The 24,164-nt window shown below is 43.7% G+C and overlaps 1 protein-coding gene and 1 long non-coding RNA gene across 2 annotated transcripts; one reads left to right on the top strand and one right to left on the bottom strand.

The window, feature by feature from the left end:
- Positions 1 to 13,242: 13,242 nt before the first annotated feature.
- LOC125206862 lies at positions 13,243 to 15,094 on the top strand. The gene is made up of 2 exons (XR_007173918.1): positions 13,243 to 14,638; positions 14,743 to 15,094. It is a non-coding gene; the product is annotated as an uncharacterized LOC125206862 (long non-coding RNA).
- Positions 15,095 to 17,554: 2,460 nt separating this feature from the next.
- LOC125187492 (high mobility group nucleosome-binding domain-containing protein 5-like) lies at positions 17,555 to 18,745 on the bottom strand. The gene is made up of 2 exons (XM_048084092.1): positions 17,964 to 18,745; positions 17,555 to 17,915 (listed from the first exon to the last, which is right to left on the bottom strand). Exons 1-2 carry the CDS (start codon positions 18,743 to 18,745, stop codon positions 17,555 to 17,557), a joined length of 1,143 nt encoding a protein of 380 aa, XP_047940049.1.
- Positions 18,746 to 24,164: the final 5,419 nt, after the last annotated feature.

Genomic DNA, 24,164 nt, shown 5'->3' with positions numbered 1-24,164 from the left:
GAATAGCAGGTAAAACAGAGTATTGAACACCATGAAAACAGAGCAAACTTTAGATCTAAACATAAAACGAGAAATTAAAGCCTGAACTAACAGATCTACACTACTGGACCTAAAGGATGCAGAAACAGAAAGTAAACAGCCATAATCATGCACAACGTAGACAACAAACACCAAATACGCGTAACTCCAACTCAAATACACCACGTTTCAACAAATCCAGACATCTCCAGACGCAAATCCCCAACCTCCATCAACAAACCAACATATCTCAGTTCCAAACATCCAACAATAAACAAGAACGAAAGTAAAAGGCAAGAAGTAAACATCAACTCAGCGAGATCCAACAAAAACCAACATAAACTTCAATAATAAAGAGAAATAGGTTCAAATCCAGTAGATCAAAGTCAGAAACTAAAGTTGTGAAACTTAAAAACCAACAAGTACTAAACGAAAGCAAGTAAATATTATTTCTTCGCCTTCACAAGACGGTGTTACACAGCAGCAAAATAACGATGATGAGAACCACGGTGGCCAGAATCCTCCATCTCCAAGTGCGCAGCAAACGAAATGAGAAATTTGAAGTGTGGAACTAAGGAATGGAATGAGAGCTTAAGCTAAAGTGCGAGTAGAAGTGGTTGTCTTGTTCTTCAAGGTTGAGCTCTTTATATATGTGAGGCTCTGATCCCTAGGATATCCCTCTGGTAATTAGACGCTTTTGCCCTTGAACAAGACTCTTTAAAATAAAATGCTCATGCTCCATTATGCTCCTGTCGCCAACTTTTAATCCTCCCAGGTCCGAACGACGACTTCTAATTTTTGCTTCAATTTCATCTCTTTTGCATCTGCCAGGTAAGGTAACAGCAACTCCTAGGTCCAGCAGATTTACTACGCACCTGAACTCATAAATGCACATTAGCGCCCCAAATGCACAGAATTTTAACCCTAAACCAATGCATGAAACGAGCCTTATCAAACTGCTCAAACTTAAACTATACTTGTCCTCAAGTATAAAGACAAGAAAAAGGAATAAGGCAAGTTTCAATGCATGGTTTCCCTTTAACCGACTCTACTAAAAAAGAAAAAGACTCAAACTACTAGACCTAGACGCTAAAGGACTTATATAAAGAAAACAGACAAATGCACATAATAAAACACATTAACACATAAATGCGTAGAACTGGGTCATTTTCTAGCAGCCATCCTCACAAGATTAAGGTCAATCCAAGAACCTACAGTCTCCAAATCTTCCCCCTCCCTTCTCCTATCTAATCGGTTTGTCAGTTTGTCAAGATAGCCTCTAACTTCACTAACTGTTGGATTCGCTCGATCACTCATTCCTCACCAGGGATGTTAGAATCGTTCGCTCTTATATTTCCATACCACTGATGCCTCGGGTCAGAGAGTTCTCCTGTCTTAGCTCTTATTATAATTTTTTCTCCTTCCCTTCTGGACTTTTTCCAACTTATACCTCCAGTTTTTTTTTTTTTTTTCTCAGCTTATTCCTCCTCTTTAGACCCTGGACTTCGTCCAGCTTATACCTCCAGTACCCTTTCCCTAGGCCCGAGAGGTTATTTCTATCACCCAAAACTTTTCTCCTTCTAAGTTCTCTCCCTAAGCATCAAGTGGCAACCCTCTCATTTTGTGTTAGTATGGAGTGTTTAAGGCTTATAACTCACTTTTATGGAGGGCTTCACAACTAGATCAGTCGAGGCATATTCTGTTGGGGCTACCGCAGCGGAAGACACGGAAACCAAACAGGTCCTTGACCGGATCTATTTAGGTGATTATGCATTCGACTCCAATTTAATGCAATAAACATAGATCTATAAATATAATACATCAAAAACACATAATCATGCAATTTGATGTAAATTCGATTGTTACCTCTTCTTGATCCATCATAGGATCGAAGTTGCTAGCTGCACCACCCGGAGATCCTTGGTTTATCGACCGTGAATCTTCCAACCTATTCCCTAGTCCTTGATTATTCATCCGTGTGGGCGGATCTCGAAGAACCAAATAAAAGTGATATGAGATCTAGGGAAAACCAACACAAACACGAAATTGTCTTGATCTAATCCTATGAATTAGGATAGAACAAGAACAAAAAACAAAATCCTAATCTCCCTCGTGCAAAGGCACGAAAACTGAGGCAAGAAGGGAGAGAGAGAGCGCCGGTTATGGCGACTAGGGTTAGGGTTTGTGATGTGTGTAGTGCTTACTAGGGTTTTCCATCTCTACACTATTTATAAGCATGGACTTGTTGGGCTAGGATGGGGATCCATGGAATGACTTAAGTGTTGGGCTCACCCATTAGATAAATTACTAATTAAATCAAATGATCCATGATTTAATATATTATCAATGGAATATTATTTTGTTCCACTAAAGAATAATATTGCACTCCCACTTAAATCACCAAATTACAAATAACTTGGGTCCATTTTATTTTATAATATTTCCCGCGTTTAAAATTATCTTGATCCGTCAATTTAATTCTTTTGTCTGCTATGTGACTAGAATTAAATTAATTCTCCAAAGAGTTTTTCTAGTTTGAAACTTTATTTATTATTCGTGGAATAAATTCCAACTGCGCAGTTTTCTGAATAATAAATTCCTTTTTCAAACACCTCTTGGGGATCACCCCTTAGGGATTTAATCATACCACACTGGGCACGCGAATTCTATGAAATAATATTCCAATACCTTCATGTTATTCAATTACTACCACCCAAGATATCATGAACTTGAGTTACGTACAAACTCTGTCACGACCACTAACTTCCTAATGATAGTGACTGCATCTAAACGTGATTCAATAGCACCTTAGAATCAAGGGATGAAAAATAAACATGATTTATAAGATGAACCCTAGGACAAAAGTCTCGCAGGTGAAAGTGAAATGGGACAACATAAAGTCAGAGTGCGGTCTAGATTCACAATCATTCTAACATAGAATCCTATTACAGCGGAAACGTCCAAGACAAGGCAGTATGTATGGAGACATACTACCCTGGGCTACCTATTGACTTATTCGAGGATTTATTCCCAACACCATCGCCTGCCCGTCCACGTTCAACCTGCACATTTAAAAAGAAACATGCAGGGCTGAGTATTTGATATACTCAGTGAGCACATTGCCAAAAACAGTTTTGATTTTTAATTGTCAAGCCACAGTTGAGAGATCTACGGGGTTTTTATTTAAAAGGCCCGAGTCTCTAAATACTTTTCCTTTCATAAAGATTTTGATTGCGCAATCACGTAACATAGATATACCATATCTGATCATTGTGTGAACCGGGAATGTGGCCACATTCCACGACGGTCACTGGACCGGCCAACCCCTTTTGTTAGCTCACGGTCCCCTTATGTGTACACTAGTCCGAGTAGGGTTTGCGGCCCTACTGGGACCCGAATTCGATTTAACATAAATTGGCGTAGCCAAGCAGATAGGTAATCATAAAACAAAACATGGCATGACAACATATTTAAACAAGGATTTCACATTTTCATACTAAAATCACATTTCGAAAGGATGCCCACCTCAAAAGCTAAAGCTCCTTCCGGAATTTCCTTAACTTGGTCTTAGATGACGTTCGAAGACGTCCCTTTAGGAAAGTAAAAAGATACTTAATTAGACTTTTGAGATATCCATCAAGCTTAGACATGAATGCATCCTAAGTGCGATGATCATTTTATTCTTCCTTTAAATTTTCTAGAAGAGTCCTAGAATTTTTGAATATTAATTAAATCAGTAGATTTAATTAAATTAGTAAAATTATTCACTTAACTAGAGGGTGCTACCTTCCATGCCATTTATTTAAACATACTAAAAAAAATTGGCTCGAGGTCTAAATACTCGTTAGCGTATCGTAATTTCTTAATATTAATCCTTTGAGCACTCTTGCTAATTTCCGGAAAAAAATTAGACTTATCTTCGTGGAATTAATCTGCGGACTATTAATTAATCCATAACATATAAAGGCCCATGATTTAAGTAAATTCTTGGTTCATACTTTAATTATTTGGTGGCCCAACCTAATAAAAATAAGGGAGGCCCAATACCAAATTAATTAAGAAGAAATTGGCCCAATTACTCCCTACCCTATCCATCGGCCTCTCTCTCTTTCTCCCTCATTTCTTCACTCTCTCGACCGACACCCTAAGCAGGAGAAGGAGGCGGCGCCTCCTCGTCGCCCGTCGCTAGGAGCTCCGGTCGGCGCTTCTCTTGCGTCGCCGGAGATTTTGATGCCCCTCCCTCACAACCCTCGGTCTCAAACTCATCTTAGAACAAAATCCCCAATTTCAAAACCCTAGCCTCATCTCAAAAACTCTCGCTTCGTCTCCACCGCCTTCCGAAACCGGCGTCGACGCCGGCCGTGAACTCAGCGAGGCGGAGCTGTCGTCGCGGCTCCATGAGGCGCTCTCAATTTGAGTCGCGGCGGAGCCCTCGGCATCTCCATCGCGCCCTCCCGTTCCATCGTCGTTTCATCCTTCACCGGCGGGGTCGCCAACAGGAAAGAGGCGTCGCCTCTCTTCCTCCCTGCTTCCGGCGTTCTCCTGGCCTTTTTCCGACGAATCCTCCATCACCGCCATCGCGGATCGCCGCTGTTGCCTCTCATCCTTTCACGGCATCTAAGCGCCGTCACTGCCATCTACGGCTGAAGCTGACGCCGTTCGGCTTGCTGTGCAGACCAGCGCCGCCGCCACCGGTCGGCCTTGAAGCTAAGTTCTTCTTCCCCCCTCTTTTTTTTTTTTTAGTCTAAGCTTGGTCTATCTAGTTTGAGTTTGGGCAGGAGCTATGATAAAATGTTGTTGATTTTCTCTTCGGATAGAGCTCATTTAATTGTTGGGCTGAGTTCATGAACTACTATGTGTGAATGCTGTAGGGAGATAGTTATGATTTGCTATTATTCTTGGTCTATGAAACAGACTATGGTTTGCTTGCACTATTTGTTATGAAGCTGAACTTAATGTGGTTATACTTGTGCCCCTAAGTCCTTATATTATGTGGTGTTTGATCTAAACATGATGCAAGATAAGGTGTTGGGGTGTGGAGGTGATTACCTCTTGATGTAGTGAGGCTGCCCTTGTTACTGCTTGAGATCGGCTCCTAAGGCACCAAGCTTTCTACTCTCTCTAAACTTTGCTGATTATTATGAGAAGTGTGGGAGGGAGTTCGAACGTGGTGTGGGGAGGATTTTTATAGGCTGATTGTGTACTTGTAAGCCTTAAATGAGGCTGCTGAAACTCTTGTCTCTATCCAGCAGTATATCCCTCCTATTACATTCTACCCTCCTTAACGAAAATTTCGTCCCGAAATTTTGCTTATGTTACTCAAAAAGCTCTGGGTACTTTTCTTTCATCTTGTCTTCCAATTCCCACGTAGCTTCCTCGTGACCATGATGCTTCCATAAAACTTTCACTGTTACAATAGATTTATTCCTCAATTCCTTGACCTTCCTATCCAAGATTGCCTCTGGCTTCTCTTCATAGCTTAAGTCTGGTTCCAAAACCATTTCCTCTTGGTGGACTATGTGTTTTGGGTCGAACACATATTTCCTCAATTGAGACACGTGAAAAACATTGTGCACGTTCCCGAAACTCGGTGGGAGTGCCAATCTGTACGCCACAGGACCCACTTCTTCTAGAATCTCGTAGGGTCCGATGAAACGTGGTCTTAGCTTGCCCTTGACGCCAAATCTCGTAATCCCTTTAGACGGAGATACTTTTAGAAAAACTTTGTCTCCCGCCTTGAACTGCAGGTCGGTTCGGCGAGCATCCGCGTAAGACTTCTGCCTGTCTTGAGCTTCCTTGATTCTCTCACGGATCTGGCGGACGATCTCTATCATTTCCTCTACAGAATCCGGTCCAAGCGTCTTTCTCTCACCGACCTCATCCCAATAAAGTGGTGATCTACATTTCCTCCCATACAGTGCTTCATATGGGGCCATGTTTATGGTTGCCTGATAACTGTTGTTGTAAGCAAACTCTATAAGTGGCAATACTGGCTCCCATTTTCCTCCGCGGTCGAGCACTACGGCCCTCAACATATCTTCTAAGGTTTGGATTGTCCTCTCAGACTGCCCATCAGTCTGTGGATGGAATGCCGTACTGAAATTCAATCTGGTGCCTAGCTCTTGCTGCAGGCTTATCCAAAATCTAGAAGTAAATTTTGGATCCCTGTCTGATGTGATCGTCACCGGTATTCCATGTAACCGTATGATCTCTTGCACATAGATCTGAGCTAACTTGTCCGATCCGTAAGTGATACGAACTGGTACAAAGTGGGCGCTTTTGGTGAGGCGATCTATAATCACCCAAATAGCAGTATTCCCTCGTTGTGACTTTGGCAATCCTGTCACGAAATCCATTGCAATGTGCTCCCATTTCCACTCGGGAATTTCCAGGGGTTGCAATTTCCCATAGGGTCGTTGATGTAGAGCCTTCACTTGTTGACATGCTAGGCACCTTTCTACAAACGACGCTATGCTCCTCTTCATGCCATCCCACCAAAAATGCTTCTTCATATCTTGATACATTTTCGTACCTCCTGGGTGGGCGGTGTAGGGTGTCTCATGCGCTTCGCTCATGATCTCATTTCTGAGAGCCTCGTCATTGGGCACGCATAATCTCCCTTCAAAAGTGAGGGCGTTATCCGCTTCTTCGCGGTAACTCACCTCTTTTCCCGTCCTCACTTTAAGTCGAATTTTCTCTAATGCTTCATCACTCCTTTGAGCCTCAACAATTCTGGCTCTTAAGTCTGGCTCAATCACTAGAGTGGCGATCCTACTTTCCACCGTCTCTGGTGCTCTCACTACCTCCAATCGCATCTTAGCGAATTCCCGTATGAGTTCCTCATTTGTGTAAGGAAGGTGGCCACTTGGGGTGTAGTTTTCCTGCTCAAGGCATCTGCCACTACATTCGCCTTGCCTGGGTGGTAATTTATACCACAGTCATAATCCTTGACTAATTCGAGCCATCTACGTTGTCGCATATTTAAATCCTTCTGCTCGAAAAAGTACTTAAGGCTCTTGTGGTCCGTGAAGATCTCACATCGAACTCCGTAGAGGTGATGTCTCCAAATCTTCAAGGCATGTACCACTGCTGCTAGTTCCAGATCATGAGTGGGGTAATTTAGCTCGTGTGGCCTGAGTTGGCGTGACGCGTATGCAATCACCTTGCCATTCTGCATCAATACGCATCCAAGTCCGACCTTTGAAGCATCGGTGTACACTACATAGCCTGCTTCTGGTGCTGGCACGGCTAGGACTGGTGCGGTGGTCAACTTTTCTTTTAATAGTTGGAAGCTTGCTTCGCACTCCGGCGTCCAATTGACCTTAGCTCCTTTCTTGAGCTGTTGAGTCAATGGTCTGGCTATTTTAGAAAATCCTTCAATGAACCTCCGATAATATCCAGCCAAACCTAAGAAACTTCGAATTTCACTAGGTGTTGTCGGTGACTGCCAACGTTGTACTGCTTCCACCTTTGCAGGGTCCACTCGGATCCCTTCTGCCGTTACTATGTGTCCGAGGAAATTCACCTCGTTGAGCCAGAACTCACACTTGCTAAACTTAGCATAGAGCTTCTCGGCTCTCAACGTCTCTAAGGTGGTTCTCAGATGTTCCTCGTGTTCCTTCTCGTTCTTCGAGTAGATGAGTACATCATCTATAAAGACTAGGACGAACTTGTCCAAGTATGGGTGGAACACGCGGTTCATTAAGTCCATGAACACTGCCGGGGCATTTGTGAGCCCGAAAGGCATTACAGTGAATTCGTAATGGCCGTATCTGGTGCGGAATGCTGTCTTGGGTACATCGTCATGTCGGACCTTCAGTTGGTGATAGCCTGATCTCAAGTCCATTTTTGAGAATACACCGGCCCCTCGAAGTTGGTCAAAAAGGTCATCAATCCTCGGTAGAGGGTACTTGTTCTTGAGCGTCAGCTTGTTCAACTCTCGGTAGTCGATACACATTCTCAATGTTCCGTCCTTCTTCTTCACGAAGAGCACTGGTGCGCCCCATGGTGACACACTAGGTCGGATGAAACCAAGGTCTAATAATTCCTGTAGCTGTATTTTGAGTTCTTCTAACTCTTTAGGCGCCATTCTGTATGGTGCCTTCGATACTGGGGCCGATCCTGGTTCGAGATCAATTGTGAATTCTAATTGCCTGTCTGGCGGCAATCCAGGTAGTGCGTCTGGGAAGACATCTGGGAATTCTCGTACCACTGCTACATCTTCAATCTTACGGTCCTCTTTCTCTTCTCCATTCAGGTAAACGAGGTATGCAGGGTATCCTTTCCTTATCATAGTGGTTGCTTGTAGTGCAGAAATTATGGACTTTCGTCGCCTCATGGAGATTCCGTGGAAGATTGTGGGTTCCTTCCCTGGGTATTGCAGCGAGATCTGCCTTTCCTTACAAAGAATGGTAGCGTAGTTTTCGGCTAACCAATCCATTCCCAATATGATGTCGACGCTCCACATCAACATCACATGCAAATTGTGAGCCACTAACTTAAGGTTTCCCATAGTGAATTCTACGTTTGAGCAAGTTCGTGTGATGTCTATAAGGCCTCCTACGGGTGAGGACACCCTCATCTTATGTTTTACTTCATCAGTAGGCAGTTCTAAGGTATCCACACAAGGTGCTGATATGAACGAGTGTGATGCACCAGTATCAAACAAAATGGCAATAGGTATGTTGAGGAGAGTTCCCATACCTGCCAGATTGCCCTGCTCCTGGTTCCCTGGCTCCGTCTTAGGCTGCCTCTGTCTCAGTGCAAAAGCTCTGGCCTGAGTGGGAAGCCTCTGCCGTAACTGCCGCTGGTGTTGTGGAGCTTGGGGTAGGGCCGCTTTTCCTTTCGGCTCAGCTTGAAGTGCCCGCAGTTGTGGACGCTGCCCTTGATAGTTCTGTCTCCCTCTGACTCCAGCGTTCCTATCCGGGCATTCTCTGGAGAAATGTCCACCCTTGCCACAGTAGAAGCACCTATCAGTCCCAGCCTTGCACTCCCCATGATGATTCTTCGAGCACTTAGCACAGGGAGGGGCTCTAGGTCGGTACTCCATCATCTGATTTGGAGCAGTTTGCCTTCCACCATTCTGCGGTGGCTTCAGAGCAAGTTGTGGTCTCTTAATTTCATTTGGAGCACGATCTCCATCCCACCTCCTTTTCTCTCGGAAGTTTTGCTGTTGTTGAGGTGGTGCTGCGGCAACAAGTACAGTTGACTTCTCTTTGGGCATGGCTGCCTCGATGTCCAAGGCTCGACTCAGTGATTCGGGGTACGACAACCCTCCAAGGCTTGCCAAGGCCATCTTTATTTCGTACCTCAGACCGGCACAAAACTTCTCAGCCATCTTCTCATCAGTATCGACTTGGTCAGGCGCATAGCGAGACATGTCGCAGAACATTCTGTCATACTCAGTAACGGACATCCGTCCTTGTTTCAGATTATAGAATTCCACTTCCTTAGCCTTACGGTAACTCTTCGGGATGTACTTGTCATACATTCCAGTTTTGAACTCATCCCAAGTCATCTGAGCCAGTTGTTCCGGGGTCAAAATTTTCTTTCGTGCCTCCCACCAGAAATCAGCTGATCCTGTCAGTTGGAAGGTCACACAAGTCAAGCGTTCCTGATCGTTGCAGTGCAGGAAGTTGAAGATACGTTCCATGGCGCGTATCCAGTTTTCAGCCACAACTGGGTCCCCTAAACCATTGAAAACCGGAGGGTTTTGTCTCAGAAAAAGTTCCTCTACTCGCCGCTCCTGTGGAGGTGGAGGCGGCGGAGGAGGTGGTGGGGTCATCCCTCTTCCCGCTCCATTTCCTCGTGGTACATTTTGTGGCACCTCGCCATTCCTTCTTGGCCGTCCGGCACGTCTCCTTGGTGGCATTCTGTTCTAAGGATAACAAGGTTAACATGGATTTATACTCGTCGAATGTCATGATCGCAAGCATTAGGTTCATTAAATGCACCATTCTTTTGAACATAAGGAGTAAAATAACAAAAATCGAATAACATAGCCAAGAAACATCACATGTCATAAGTTAAGGGAAAAATTGCCTCTAGCGAGGACTTAAAATCTGATACATGTGAGGGCAATAAGGAAAATAAGAAAGCTCCTAAAAGGTTCGATACATGGAAAGAGAAAACATGATGCTAAGCTACTACGATAAACACGCCTGAGGCCTGCCCAATCAGTCCTGCTCAGAGTCGCTGCTGATCCACATCGGGTCGCCATGACTAGTCCCCTGATGGGACGTCTCGATCGGAGGCACCGGCTCCTCGGGGTGCTCCGGCACTGCCACAGGCTCTGATGGCCCCGGGGCTGCCACTGGTGCAAAGGGAATATCGGTCCCGGCGGCCAACTCTCTGCGCATACGCCAAATGCGATGATACAGCTCGCTGAAAGAAGTCAAATCTATCGGTTGGTGGGACAACCGTAGTGTCTCCGGGTGGGGCTCCACTGGGGGTGGAGGTATCTCTGGTGGTGGTCCGGCTGGTGGTGGGGGAATGAACTCCAACTCCAAATCAGCGAGGCCGCCAATCTGTGGCTCCTCCTCAGCGGAACCATCCTCCTGCATCTCGCCCCACTCCAAAACCTCCTCGGGCTCCTCATCCGAGTCCTCTCCCTCGGAGTCCTCCTCACTGACCTCATCGTCGTCTACGCCCTCCTCCTCTGAGTTCTCGTCGTCATCCTCATCCGCCGCGCTGCTCCCCATAGACCCGGTCTCATCACTCGAGTCGGGCGTAACCTCTACTCGGCCCCTCTCGCGGGCGGGAGCTCGAGACGACTGCCCCTCCTCGAATACTCCGCCTGCACCCCGCATGAGGGCCAAGGGTGGCAACCTGCGGAATCCCTCGCTCCCGGGCGCCTGCGTCTCTGGTGGGGGCCCATCACCGAAGTGGAAGCACCCTGCTGAGACCGCGCTCAGGAAACCGGGCATATCCCCAATAGGCTCATACGTGGGAGGCGGGGACGACGTGTACAACTCGGCAGTGGCCGTCATCCAACTCTGCCACTCCTCAGGAAACAAACCGACGAGCCTCATGATACCCTCGTAGGGCTTCACCCCATGACAGTTGGCCTCCTCCCATAACTTCGCGTAGTGTGCCACGAACTCCGCCAGCGTATCCCCATGGCAGCGGCGGTAGGACCGGAAATAGCGAACCACTGCCTCGGAATCCGCGCCAGCTCGGAGCGGCCTACGATGGGTGTAGCGCTGTCGTGCCATCTGTACGAAAGAATGGGCTCTCAAAACGCGAAAAGAGAGAATAAGGTATAGAAGTAATATGCATAGTGAAATATATATAGTACTAGCCGTCGTATCGATAACCTATTAGGGTTTTTCTCCGATAGGGTAGATCGTATTAGCATTCGTTTTGAGTGACTCGTGGGCCCTCATAATTTTGGACGTTCTTCCTCTTTTTAAACGTAAAGGTCGTAATACAGTACGCCGTAGTTCGCATTTAAAGTTCTATTTTCAAGACAAGTTAGGGGTTCGCCCTATCTTGCATCTTTCCGTTGATTTCATCGCTCTTGGAAGCGGTGTAAGAGTCGTCATTCACGACTATTCGTTCATAGATACTCTAGCCTAATGTACCTCCTTAGGCGTTCTAGGTTTGCATGCATTAGTCATTTCGTAACTTTCTAAAAACTTCCTCGATCTATCATCATACTTCACATAATCAGGCATGCATAACTAATAATACTTTAGCATTTGTAAGACATCCTTATGCTTAACATTTTAAACTTGAAATTCTCTGGTTCGTAGAAAAATGGAATTTACATGCTTTTCCTTGAAATCCTTGAATATTTTTGAAATATCTTTAAAAGAAATCATTTTCCCTTTTATCAAGTCCTTTCATAAATAACTGAAAATTTTCTGGTAAGAACTTCTTTCTTACCTCATTGCTGCGGTTGAACGTGACGAGTCGAGGTGTTGGGTCCTTTAACTTTCCATTTAAGTCATGTTCTAGCCTAGTGCTATCATTCTAGACTAAGGCTTGAAAGAAGGTTCTTGGGTCCAGAGCGAAAGAACGGTGCTCTGATACCACTCTGTCACGACCACAAACTTCCTAATGATAGTGACTGCATCTAAACGTGATTCAATAGCACCTTAGAATCAAGGGATGAAAAATAAACATGATTTAAAAGAAGAAGCCTAGGACAAAAGTCTCGCAGGTGAAAGTGAAATGGGACAACATAAAGTCAGAGTGCGGTCTAGGTTCACAATCCTTCTAACATAGAATCCTATTACAGCGGAAACGTCCAAGACAAGGCAGTATGTATGGAGACATACTACCCTGGGCTACCTATTGACTTATTCGAGGATTCATGCCCAACACCATCGCCTGCCCGTCCACGTTCAACCTGCACATTTAAAAAGAAACATGCAGGGCTGAGTATTTGATATACTCAGTGAGCACATTGCCAAAAACAGTTTTGATTTTAATTGTCAAGCCACAGTTGAGAGATCACGGGGTTTTTATTTAAAAGGCCCGAGTCTCTAAATACTTTTCCTTTCATAAGAATTTTGATTGCGCAATCACGTAACATAGATATACCATATCTGATCATTGTGTGAACCGGGAATGTGGCCACATTCCACGACGGTCACTGGACCGGCCAACCCCTTTTGTTAGCTCACGGTCCCCTTATGTGTACACTAGTCCGAGTAGGGTTTGCGGCCCTACTGGGACCCGAATTCGATTTAACTTGAATTGGCATAGCCAAGCAGATAGGTAATCATAAAACAAAACATGGCATGACAACATATTTAAACAAGGATTTCACATTTTCATACTAAAATCACATTTCGAAAGGATGCCCACCTCAAAAGCTAAAGCTCCTTCCGGAATTTCCTTAACTTGGTCTTAGATGACGTTCGAAGACGTCCCTTTAGGAAAGTAAAAAGATACTTAATTAGACTTTTGAGATATCCATTAAGCTTAGACATGAATGCATCCTAAGTGCGATGATCATTTTATTCTTCCTTTAAATTTTCTAGAAGAGTCCTAGAATTTTTGAATATTAATTAAATCAGTAGATTTAATTAAATTAGTAAAATTATTCACTTAACTAGAGGGTGCTACCTCCGAGGTCATGCCATTTATTTAAACATACTAAAAATTAGGCTCGAGGTCTAAGGCCCAATACCAAATTAATTAAGAAGAAATTGGCCCAATTACTCCCTACCCTATCCATCGGCCTCTCTCTCTTTCTCCCTCATTTCTTCACTCTCTCGACCGACACCCTAAGCAGGAGAAGGAGGCGGCGCCTCCTCGTCGCCCGTCGCTAGGAGCTCCGGTCGGCGCTTCTCTTGCGTCGCCGGAGATTTTGATGCCCCTCCCTCACAACCCTCGGTCTCAAACTCATCTTAGAACAAAATCCCCAATTTCAAAACCCTAGCCTCATCTCAAAAACTCTCGCTTCGTCTCCACCGCCTTCCGAAACCGGCGTCGACGCCGGCCGTGAACTCAGCGAGGCGGAGCTGTCGTCGCGGCTCCGTGAGGCGCTCTCAATTTGAGTCGCGGCGGAGCCCTCGGCATCTCCATCGCGCCCTCCCGTTCCATCGTCGTTTCATCCTTCACCGGCGGGGTCGCCAACAGGAAAGAGGCGTCGCCTCTCTTCCTCCCTGCTTCCGGCGTTCTCCTGGCCTTTTTCCGACGAATCCTCCATCACCGCCATCGCGGATCGCCGCTGTTGCCTCTCATCCTTTCACGGCATCTAAGCGCCGTCACTGCCATCTACGGCTGAAGCTGACGCCGTTCGGCTTGCTGTGCAGACCAGCGCCGCCGCCACCGGTCGGCCTTGAAGCTAAGTTCTTCTTCCCCCCTCTTTTTTTTTTTTTAGTCTAAGCTTGGTCTATCTAGTTTGAGTTTGGGCAGGAGCTATGATAAAATGTTGTTGATTTTCTCTTCGGATAGAGCTCATTTAATTGTTGGGCTGAGTTCATGAACTACTATGTGTGAATGCTGTAGGGAGATAGTTATGATTTGCTATTATTCTTGGTCTATGAAACAGACTATGGTTTGCTTGCATTATTTGTTATGAAGCTGAACTTAATGTGGTTATACTTGTGCCCCTAAGTCCTTATATTATGTGGTGTTTGATCTAAACATGATGCAAGATAAGGTGTTGGGGTGTGGAGGTGATTACCTCTTGATGTAGTGAGGCTGCCCTTGTTACTGCTTGAGATCGGCTCCTAAGGCACCAAGCTTTCTACTCTCTCTAAACTTTGCTGATTATTATGAGAAGTGTGGGAGGGAGTTCGAACGTGGTGTGGGGAGGATTTTTATAGGCTGATTGTGTACTTGTAAGCCTTAAATGAGGCTGCTGAAACTCTTGTCTCTATCCAGCAGTATATCCCCCCCCTCCTTGATCTTTTGCAGCAACTTTAACTGACATTTTGATGGTATACTAAGGGTATATTGCTGCCACAATCCTTTTTGTTGATTCTCCACCACCCCTTTTATTTAATTTAGCTTGGTGTTGTGTCTAGCATAAGTACTCTTGCATTAATACACTTTGTTTGACCTCCTTGCAGGTACAGCGAGAGGAATGCAGGGCTGTTGGGAGCAGGGGAGTTCAAGCTGACTTTGCTTCCTTTGGCAAGTCTTTTGGTCTACTCTAACAAAGGTATTATTGTCATCTTCCTTATGTGAAATCTGTTGGCTGCTTTAGTACTCCTCAATTTCCCTCTTGTTCCCCTTGCATCTAATATACTTGTTTGTCTTTTGCAGGAGAAAGAGACACTTGGCTGCCACCCAACTGTCCCGGGAGGTAGGCTCGCTGCCTTGGCTCACCGGCTGACCGGGTGGGGTCGCGGTGATGTGCGGCTTGGGCTCGGAAAAGAAGAGGCCCAACGTGTAGTAAAAGAGTCGACCTTAGCTCTTAGCCTTTTAGCCCATACTTGTAAATTTGTGTACTAGCATTCCCATTTCCTTTTTCTTAAATTCTTACTTCCCATGTGTTTCACTATGTAAGCTAGAGTGTGTTTGATAGTAGTTGCATTTTCTTAGCTAGAAAACGAACTCTTCATCTTCTTTCTCGTTAGTTATGGCTCGTAAATAGTAATGGAGTAGTTTTAGTTCATCCCAACTCTATTTATTCATTCATTGATTATTATTATTATTATTTTTTTTAACGGCCCTTAAGCAACACAAGGTAACGAGTTCTTATTTAATATGACGCAACAAGAGAGTGACACAATTCCATGTTGGTGAACCCTTACAAAATAAGCCGAACGAAAACAAACGAGCGGTTATTACAAACTCTCACATTGATAAGTCAAAGTGGCGTTTGATTGAATAAACAATATTGATATTAATATCATAGACTAGAAAATACTAAACTTTCTAAAATATATTCTTTCAGTAGATAGCAATAAAGAATACATTTCGGATTAGATCCTTTCAGTGCTTTACCACACCGGTGTTACTAATCTCTTCTTAGGTAAGAGAGAATTATCACAAACACCGCAACCGTACCAATAGGTAGCCAAAGCCTATCTAGGTTGTGAATACGTTTTTCTTCTTACTAGATCTGGCGAAGTCCCCTACTGGAAAACTCATGAGGAGATTCAACGAATTTCCCTACTTGACCTTCTTAGTAGAAAGCCTTAGACTTGTTTATTATATTTCAATAAAAAACCATTATATTATATTATTTATTCTCATAAATAGGTAAACAAGTGGACGTGGCGTTTCTCGTATACATGCACAAGCTGACTGTACAAAGGCATATACGCTCGAAGTATCTTTTAGTATACAAACCCCAACATATTCTATCGTCCTTACTTCATCCAAACCAATTTTGATTTATTAAGGAAAAGGGCATCAAAGTTGACATGCATTCTCTCTTCAATTACTCTCACTAAGGGCCTTTTGCTTTCTATTTACCAGTTATGCATAAACACAAAATTTCCTACTAAACGAATTACTACTAACTCCTAGACCTAGCAAACAGACTCACATGCTTGACACTAACTTGCACTAACTCCCTCCCCCCTCCCACTTCACCATGCTTGTCCCCAAGCATTTTCGGTGAAGTGGAAAACAGGGCTAAGTTAGTGCGACACTTGACAAACTCACAAAACACATATTATATAAAAACAAACTTCTCACACTTAGACCGAGCATCGGGCTAAGTGGGAGAAGATACACAATTTAACAGACACCAAAGCATGCTATATAAAAACAAACTTCTCACACTTAGACCGAGCATCGGGCTAAGTGAGAGAAGATAACACATATATACATAAGGATAACACAAATATTCACAAACACATATAAACGGGCATGCTTTGTAAAAAGAACTAAAACATAAAAAGACATAGAAAAATCTGAAATTTAAAATTACTTGGTTATGGAGAGGGGGTTCAATTCTGGCTCTGGTCCCCCATGGGACCAGACTTCTTGGGCACCGTCTTCACTTTCTTCTGGCTTGGTTTGGGTTCATCATCTTTCTTGGCCTCCTGTTCCCCTGGCCTAGGGGTATCCTTCTTCACTGGTACACTGGTGGTGGTCTCACTGTCCTTCTTCTTCCTTTCTGATGGCATTCCTCTGGAGGTATGCTCCCAGCAAATTGCACGTGTAGAGATGGCGGTCGGAGTGAGTTCTAACTCTCTGGCATGCATAGGCAGTCCAATACCCGAGGTGGACCTTCACATTGTTCAACATACACCACATGAAATACAGCTCTGGAGTAGTGAGAGTTGCACCTACTTGACCCAGGAGATTGTACCCAATGTATACTTGTGTCAGGCGGAGCACTGGATCAGTAATATGTACCCCCTTCGATGTGCTTGTCTTGAACTTGGCCACCTTCTTGTGGGAAATCATCCTCCAGGCCTCCTCAGCATCGAAGCCCGCTGTATTTTTTGGTGCGCCAATCTCCCTCTCGTTCCAGGTCCCTTCTTCCTCCTCCTCGGGTGTGAGTAGCCCCATTCTTAATGACCACTCCCTGATACTCATCTCCATCTCCTCATTCAACAGCCTGAAGGAGATTGTGTCTGCATCGAGATCTGTAGATTGTTTGAATTTGAAGGATGTGAAGAACTCCTTCGCCAGAGCCACCGGTACCTCCTCTTCGCTGTGAAGAAACCACTCAAACCCGATGCTTTTGAAGTAGTAGATGAACTTCTTCTCTACTCCCAGATCCCTCAGGTCCGAGAGGCACAACTTCTTTCCGGATTTCGCCGACTTCCCATTCGTGGCGCGGCCATCACATGCCTTCTGCAACTTTGGGTCCTCAAACTGGACCATCGTTTCCAACAATCTTTTGGTCACAAGGACCTCCATTGTTGCTCTCCTCCACGACTGGTGTCTCAGTCTCCTCTTCTTCAGTCGGATGGGCAAATGGCACACGAATCGCCTCCGGCTCGCTAATCACCACAGTGGTGTTCGCGGGGCGAGATTTCTTCTTTTGGGGCTTAGCTGTATGCTTCCCCTTCCTTTTCCTTTCCGCCTCATACCTCGTCTCCAGGGCCTCCGGAGAAATCTCCTTCTCGGCTGGCAGAGTTTCCTGGACCAGGGGGATATCATCCTCTGTTTCCTATATGTCCTCCAGCCTCAGGCGCTTGGCCCTGCCTGCCTCTGCCTTATCCTCTTGCTTCCTATTCCGACGGGACTGCCTCCTCGTCAACCTCTCATCTGTCGGAGTCCCTTGGTCATCAGTAGTTGTATCGTCTACCAAGACGATGTCAGTTTCTATCTCCTCACTTTCTTTCTCGGCATCTTTTCCATTACCGTTTCTTTCCACTTCCTTCTCAGCAACCTCCTCATAAATCTCCTCCTCTTCCTCAGCTTCCTTCTCAGCAATCCTCTCATTGACATTCTCACCCTCTTCATCATCAACCACTTCACCTTCTTTACCTACCTTTTCATCACCAACTGTCTCTCCTTCTTCACCTTCCCTACCCTCACTACCCTTCTCACCATCTACAACCTTCTCCACATCCTACCCTTCTGTCTCATCTACATCTCCTGTTTTTCCTTCATTGTTCTCCCTCGCTTCAACATCCTCCCCACTATCTATACCCTCTCTCCTTTCTCCCTCGTCCCCTAACCCAGTGGCCTCTTCATCCAATATTTCCACTTGCTCAACTCGTTCACCCTCCTCCTCTCTGTCAGATTCCTCAGTATCCATCATATCACCCTCCTCCTCTCCAGTTTCTTCTTTATTTACAGAGGACTCGGCTAGGGGTTCAGTTTCTGTTTGAAGAATAGTGTTTGGGGGGTTCGTTTCTTGGGTTAGGGTTTCGGGTAAAATTTGAGGGTTTTCTGGGTGTGTGGGTAAGGCTTGTGCAGTGGTTGTTTCGATTAAGGTTTGGGGGCTTGGTGGGATTGTAAGTGGGGTTAGGGCAGGAATTACCTCTTCTTGTTTCCGGCATGCCTCCGACATCTTGGCGAAAAACTTGCCCGCCTTCGGGTTTTTTCCATATTTCTTCATGAATTCCTTAATGACCTCCTCTTCGTCTAGATCTTCGTCGTCGGATTCCGCCTCGGTGAGTATAATTTCGGCGGCAGGGTTGTCTTGGCAGATTTCCGGTTGTGGTTGAACTTCGGTCGTCATTGGCTGTGGTGGAACTTCGGGTGGTACGGGTGCAGGATCTTTTTCTGGCGGCGGTGATGGTGGTTTCTCGGCCGCGGGGGTCGAACTCGTCGCCTCCGTTGCCGTGTTTTTGGTCCTTTCTTTCGGTGGGTTTTTCCCGCGGGCTGAGCGCGCCGACGGATTTCTCTGCATCTTTGTTTACGGTGGTGGTTTACGGCAGTGGTGGTAGTTTTCGGAACTGCAGAGAGAGAAAAAAAAGTTTGTGAATTTGGAGTTGTGAGGAAATTATTTTAGGTGAGGGAAGTTAATTAATTTTTTAGGGAAGTTATTTTAGGAAAAAGAAAATAAAAGGAAAATAAAAGAAAAGAAATAAAAGGAAAAGAAAAGAAAAATAAAAAAGAATATCATGATTGGTTGCAGGCGAACGGTCGCGTCTCTGACGCAAGCAACCGTACGCCTCGCCAGCTTTTTGAATTTCAAATTTCAAACTTCCCCCTGATTTTTCTCACTTCCCTCTGACCGGGTAATCTTAAACACTTAGTAAAAAAAACGAAATTTGCTGAACGTCTGGGTCAAAGAGATAAGCTATTCAAATTTTGCACATTTCCTCAGATGCTCAAAATTTCAAAAAACTTTTTGAATTTTTGAACTATATATATTTTTTTGTATTTTCAAAAAAAAAACTTATTCAAGTTATTTACATCTAAATGTTTAAATATTCTTAGGAACTAACTGGTCCAGTCAGCTGATTTAAAATTTTACCCTATCTGACCCAGTAATTTCCGAAGAATATTTAAACATAGCTTACTAGGAAATAGTGGAAGTTGTGTGGAGTGGAATTTCTTCCACTTCACACAAATTCGAGCTATCCCTAAACACCTTCACTCTATGACCATTAACAAGGAAAGGAATAGAGTTAGCATTGACTCCCTGAATTTCTACTGCTCCATGCGCTCGAATGCCAACGATTGTGTAAGGCCCTATCCACTTGGACTTCAGCTTTCCAAGCATGAGCTTGAGCTTCGACTAAAACAGGAGTACTTTCTGTCCGACTTGCAGCTCCTTAACCCATAGGTTTTTGTCGTGCCAGAGTTTGGTCCTCTCCTTATACCACATGGCTGAATCATTTGACTCCAGCCTCAATTCCTCTAGCTCCTGCAGTTGCATCTTCCTCTCTTCCTCACAGGCATGAGCCTTCATATTCATTTCCTTGACTGCTAATACGCTTTGTGCTCTATCTCCACGGGCAGGTGGCACATTTTTCCAAATACCAATCTGTAGGGTGACATTCCTATAGGTGTCTTATAAGCGGTTCTATAGGCCCAGAGAGCATCATCTAGACGCTTGCTCCAATCCTTCCTCGAGGTATTCACCGTCTTCTCTAGGATGCCCTTGATTTCTCGATTTGAGATTTCAGCCTGCCCATTTGACTGGGGATGATACGGAGTTGATAACCGATGGTGGACTCCATATTTTCTCATCAGTGCTTCAATCGTCCTATTACAGAAGTGAGTCCCTTGGTCTGAGATGATTGCTCAGGGCACGCCATATCGGTTGAATATATTGGCCTTTAGAAACTTTGAAACTTTCTTCGTGTCGCTTGAACTTGTAGCCTTGGCCTCTATCCATTTGGACACGTAATCCACAGCAACCAATATATACGTATTTCCATATGAAGATGGGAATGGGCCCATGAAGTCCATGCCCCAAACATCAAAGATCTCGCAGACTATTATTGGAGTCTGTGTCATCTCATCTCTCATAGAAATCCCTCCAGTCAGTTGGCACCTATTGCAATTCTGGAAGAACTCATAAGCATCCCTATTCAGCGAAGGCCAGTAGAAACCGCTATCTAGAACTTTCCTTGCCATTTTCCTTGGGCCGAAGTGGTCACCACACGCTAGTGCATGGCAATGGTTTAGCACGTCTCTTTGCTCCCACTCTGGAATACACCTTCTTATCACTTGACCTGAACCCATCTTTCAGAGGTATGCGTCATCCCAAAAGTAGTACTTGGATTCACTTTTAATTTTCATCCTCTGGGCCCTAATGATTTCTTGTGCGGCAGGTAGTTCTCCAGTAACTAAATAATTCGCCAGGTCCGCGAACCAGGGCTCGTCATTTGGTTTGCCTTTCCGTTTCTCCGACTCCTCGGGCCCAGTTAATGCTAACACTGCTACCCATCTGATTGGTCTAGTGAATACCCCTAAGTAATACAAATGCTCCTCTGGAAAAGCATCGGGTACGGCTTCCTCATCTTCTCCTTGGGTAATTCTGCTTAAGTGGTCAGCCACTCTATTCTCGGTCCCTCTCTTATCTCTGACTTCCCAGTTGAACTCTTGCAATAGCAGCACCCATCGGATTAACCTTGGCTTAGATTCCTTCTTGGCTAGGAGATATTTAATGGCTGCATGGTCAGTGAACACTATTTCCCTCGACCCCAATAGATATGGTCGGAATTTTTTAAATGAGTACACCACAACCAACATCTCCTTCTCGGTGGTGTCATAGTTCTTCTGGGCTTGGTTGAGAGTCTTTGAGGCATAAAATATGACATAACTTTTTCCTTTGATCCTCTGGCCCAAAACTGCTCCTATTGAAAAGTCACTTGCGTCGCACATTACCTCGAAGGAATAATTCCAGTTGGGCGAGCGGATTATCGGAGCTGTGACCAGACGATCCTTGAGTAGCTGGAAGGCTTTTTTACACTTATCATCAAACTCAAACTCCACATCATTCTGGAGAAGTCTTGTCAGGGGCTGGGCGATTTTTGCGAAGTCCTTAATGAACCTTCGGTAGAACCCTGCATGCCCCAAGAATCCTCGAATTTCCTTTTGATTCGTTGGGTGTGGAAGCTTAGAGATCACCTCCACTTTTGCTTGATCTACCTCGATGCCCCTCTCAGATACAACATGTCCCAGTACTATCCCTTCCTTGACCATAAAGTGGCATTTCTCATAGTTCAGCACCAGGTTCTTCTTCCTGCATCTCTCCAAAACAACATCCAGGTGCCCCAGGCAAGTCTCGAAAGAATCTCCATATACGTTGTGATAAGTAGTAAATCCTTTCTTTGGAAATCCAAAAGCAATTCTAATTTTAATAGCTAACTTGGAAATGTCTTTTAATGTTATTAGAGTCTTAGAAAGTGTGCAATTCATCACTTCTTTCATTCTAGGGTGTGAACCCTTTTAACTCTATCAAACATTACCTTAATTTCATTTATGAATATTCTATGAGACAAAATTTAGCTCCCACTTTTAAAAGTAGAAAAAACAACAGTCTCAATATTCTTTAAGGCTATTAAAACAATTTAAACAGTGTCTGGAGTTAAATTCACTCTAGTTTAATAAAACGAGCCATGACGCTCTTATTAAACACTTAGAATTTAATTATTCATTAATAAAAAGCTCCCACTATTTTAATTATCACTTTCACAACAAATTAAATAAAACAATAACTAATCAAATAGTCAACTCTAGGCTTGGAACATTAAAACAAATTTAATGTGCATACTATATTTACTATACAAGAACTTCTAGTATTTATAACAAATACTTATCTTGTTTCTAGTTGAATTTAATTTACTTGTCTTGTAATCAATTATTGTGATTATTTTTCTTACACCTTTATTTGAACAAACGCGATCATGAGATCATTTTATTTTGTATTGAATCCATGTCGAACATTAATGTTTTATTGACTCATCAACAAAATAATGGTTCAAAAGGACTTAAGGATTAAAGAAATCAATAATTGAATCAACAATTTTAATCACAAATAAACAATTTTGATATTAACCATGTTACATTTGATGTTATAAATAATTGGATGATCAAAACTTCATTTATCTAATAATGAAAGCATTATAAAATGAATTGATTGTCCAAAAACATAATTGATAAACTAGGAATAAAATTCCATATCAATAATCCATATGATATCAAAACCAAACAATATCAAAAACTCTTAAAATTCAACAATGTAAACATAAAAGCAAAAATAAACTCTTCTGACTTGAACATGGTCATCTCAAAAGTCCACCCCTTCTTTTCATCTTTGTTTGAGCAATCACAAGCTTGTTATAAAGCTCTAAAAACGAAAACTTTTTGTCGCTAAACAAAATTTCATTTCTGACTTCATTAAAGCTATCTGGAAGCCCATCAAGGATCATTATCTGTTGGGTTTCTGGGTCAACTTTCCCCCCCGACAAGTGAAGTTTATTGAAGTAGCCAAGCATGACTAGGGCATATACCCCCACGTCTTGGCCCTCTTCAAATACATCATGCCTTAAATGCTTCACAGCGATACCAGCTCTTGCCTTAGAGGACTTTTCTTCAAACCACGTGGGCTTGTTGACCAACGGCCTTTTGGGTTTGTCAAACCTCTCAAGGGCATTGCCAACACCGGCTAAAACGAAGCCCTTGAGATGACATTCCGCGGTATGCCACTGATCACGAAACTCCTTGTCCTCACCTTGTAGATCGTATTGAAGGGACTGGCAGCGGAAGCGCTGGTGGCTCAATTAATTTGCATGAATTAACATAATTTAGCAATCATTAATCACATCATAGAGGACTTTTCTTCAAACCACGTGGGCTTGTTGACCAACGGCCTTTTGGGTTTGTCAAACCTCTCAAGGGCATTGCCAACACCGGCTAAAACGAAGCCCTTGAGATGACATTCCGCGGTATGCCACTGATCACGAAACTCCTTGTCCTCTCCTTGTAGATGGTATGTGAAGGAACTGGCAGCGGAAGCGCTGGTGGCTCAATTAATTTGCATGAATTAACATAATTTAGCAATCATTAATCACATCAATAAATCACATAATAATCAGATCTATTTAGAAGATTATTTAGACAAAATCTATTCGCGTAATTCTCACATGTATCATGCTCATAACTTGAATTAATCATGCTTTAGAATATTGAAACCTAAAACATACTTTTCTACGGAGCAGAAAAATACCTAATTAATTCTCCAAAGAATTGAAGATGGCTAGCAGCTTCTCCACGTGACGCTTTGAATACTAGACCACAAATCTTCTCTCTGGTTCCCGAACTGTACTCCGATATCAGTGTGGGCTGATCTCACCAGAATACTAGGACTTAAATAAAGAAGACAGAAGAAATCCATTTGGGAAAAGAAGTGGAAATCAAAAATCTCCTCAGCTGGAGAGGTAATTTTTGAAAATTTCAAAGTATGAAATTGTGATAATCTCTCTCTCCTTTATTCTCCTATTTATATTAAGTTCCTTTTGGGCCCAGACAGGGATCTATGGAAGGTTTTGGATATGGGCTCATCCAATTTACTTTTTTCTAATTAAATTGAACCCACAATTTAATATAAGTTATAATTGGAATATTACGAGCAGCCACTACAGAAGTAATATTGAACTCTCCCCATCCAAATCCAAAATTATAAGTAATCCGGGTTTCCGTTTAACTTTCATTTCCCACGCTTAAGATAAAAATGTCCATTAATTAATTAATGTCTGCTATGGACTTAATTAATTAACTTCTTATTAATTCCAAGAGTGGACTTAGCATGAAACGCTTATTTATTATTCATGGAGTAATTAAACTCCAACTAGCTAGGTTCCGAATAATAA

Source organism: Salvia hispanica, chromosome 1, assembly GCF_023119035.1.
Source record: "Salvia hispanica cultivar TCC Black 2014 chromosome 1, UniMelb_Shisp_WGS_1.0, whole genome shotgun sequence".
Taxonomy (NCBI): domain Eukaryota; kingdom Viridiplantae; phylum Streptophyta; class Magnoliopsida; order Lamiales; family Lamiaceae; genus Salvia; species Salvia hispanica.
This window is presented reverse-complemented; position numbering and strand designations above follow the sequence as displayed.

What these genes read in the sequence shown, in the direction of transcription:
- LOC125187492 (XM_048084092.1), bottom strand. Translation starts at nt 18,745, where the DNA reads ATGCAGAGAAATCCGTCGGCGCGCTCAGCCCGCGGGAAAAACCCACCG. An exon ending in GATGTAGATGAGACAGAAGG is followed by an intron (nt 17,916 to 17,963) that starts GTAGGATGTGGA and finishes TAGTGAGGGTAG; the next exon opens with GGAAGGTGAAGAAGGAGAGA.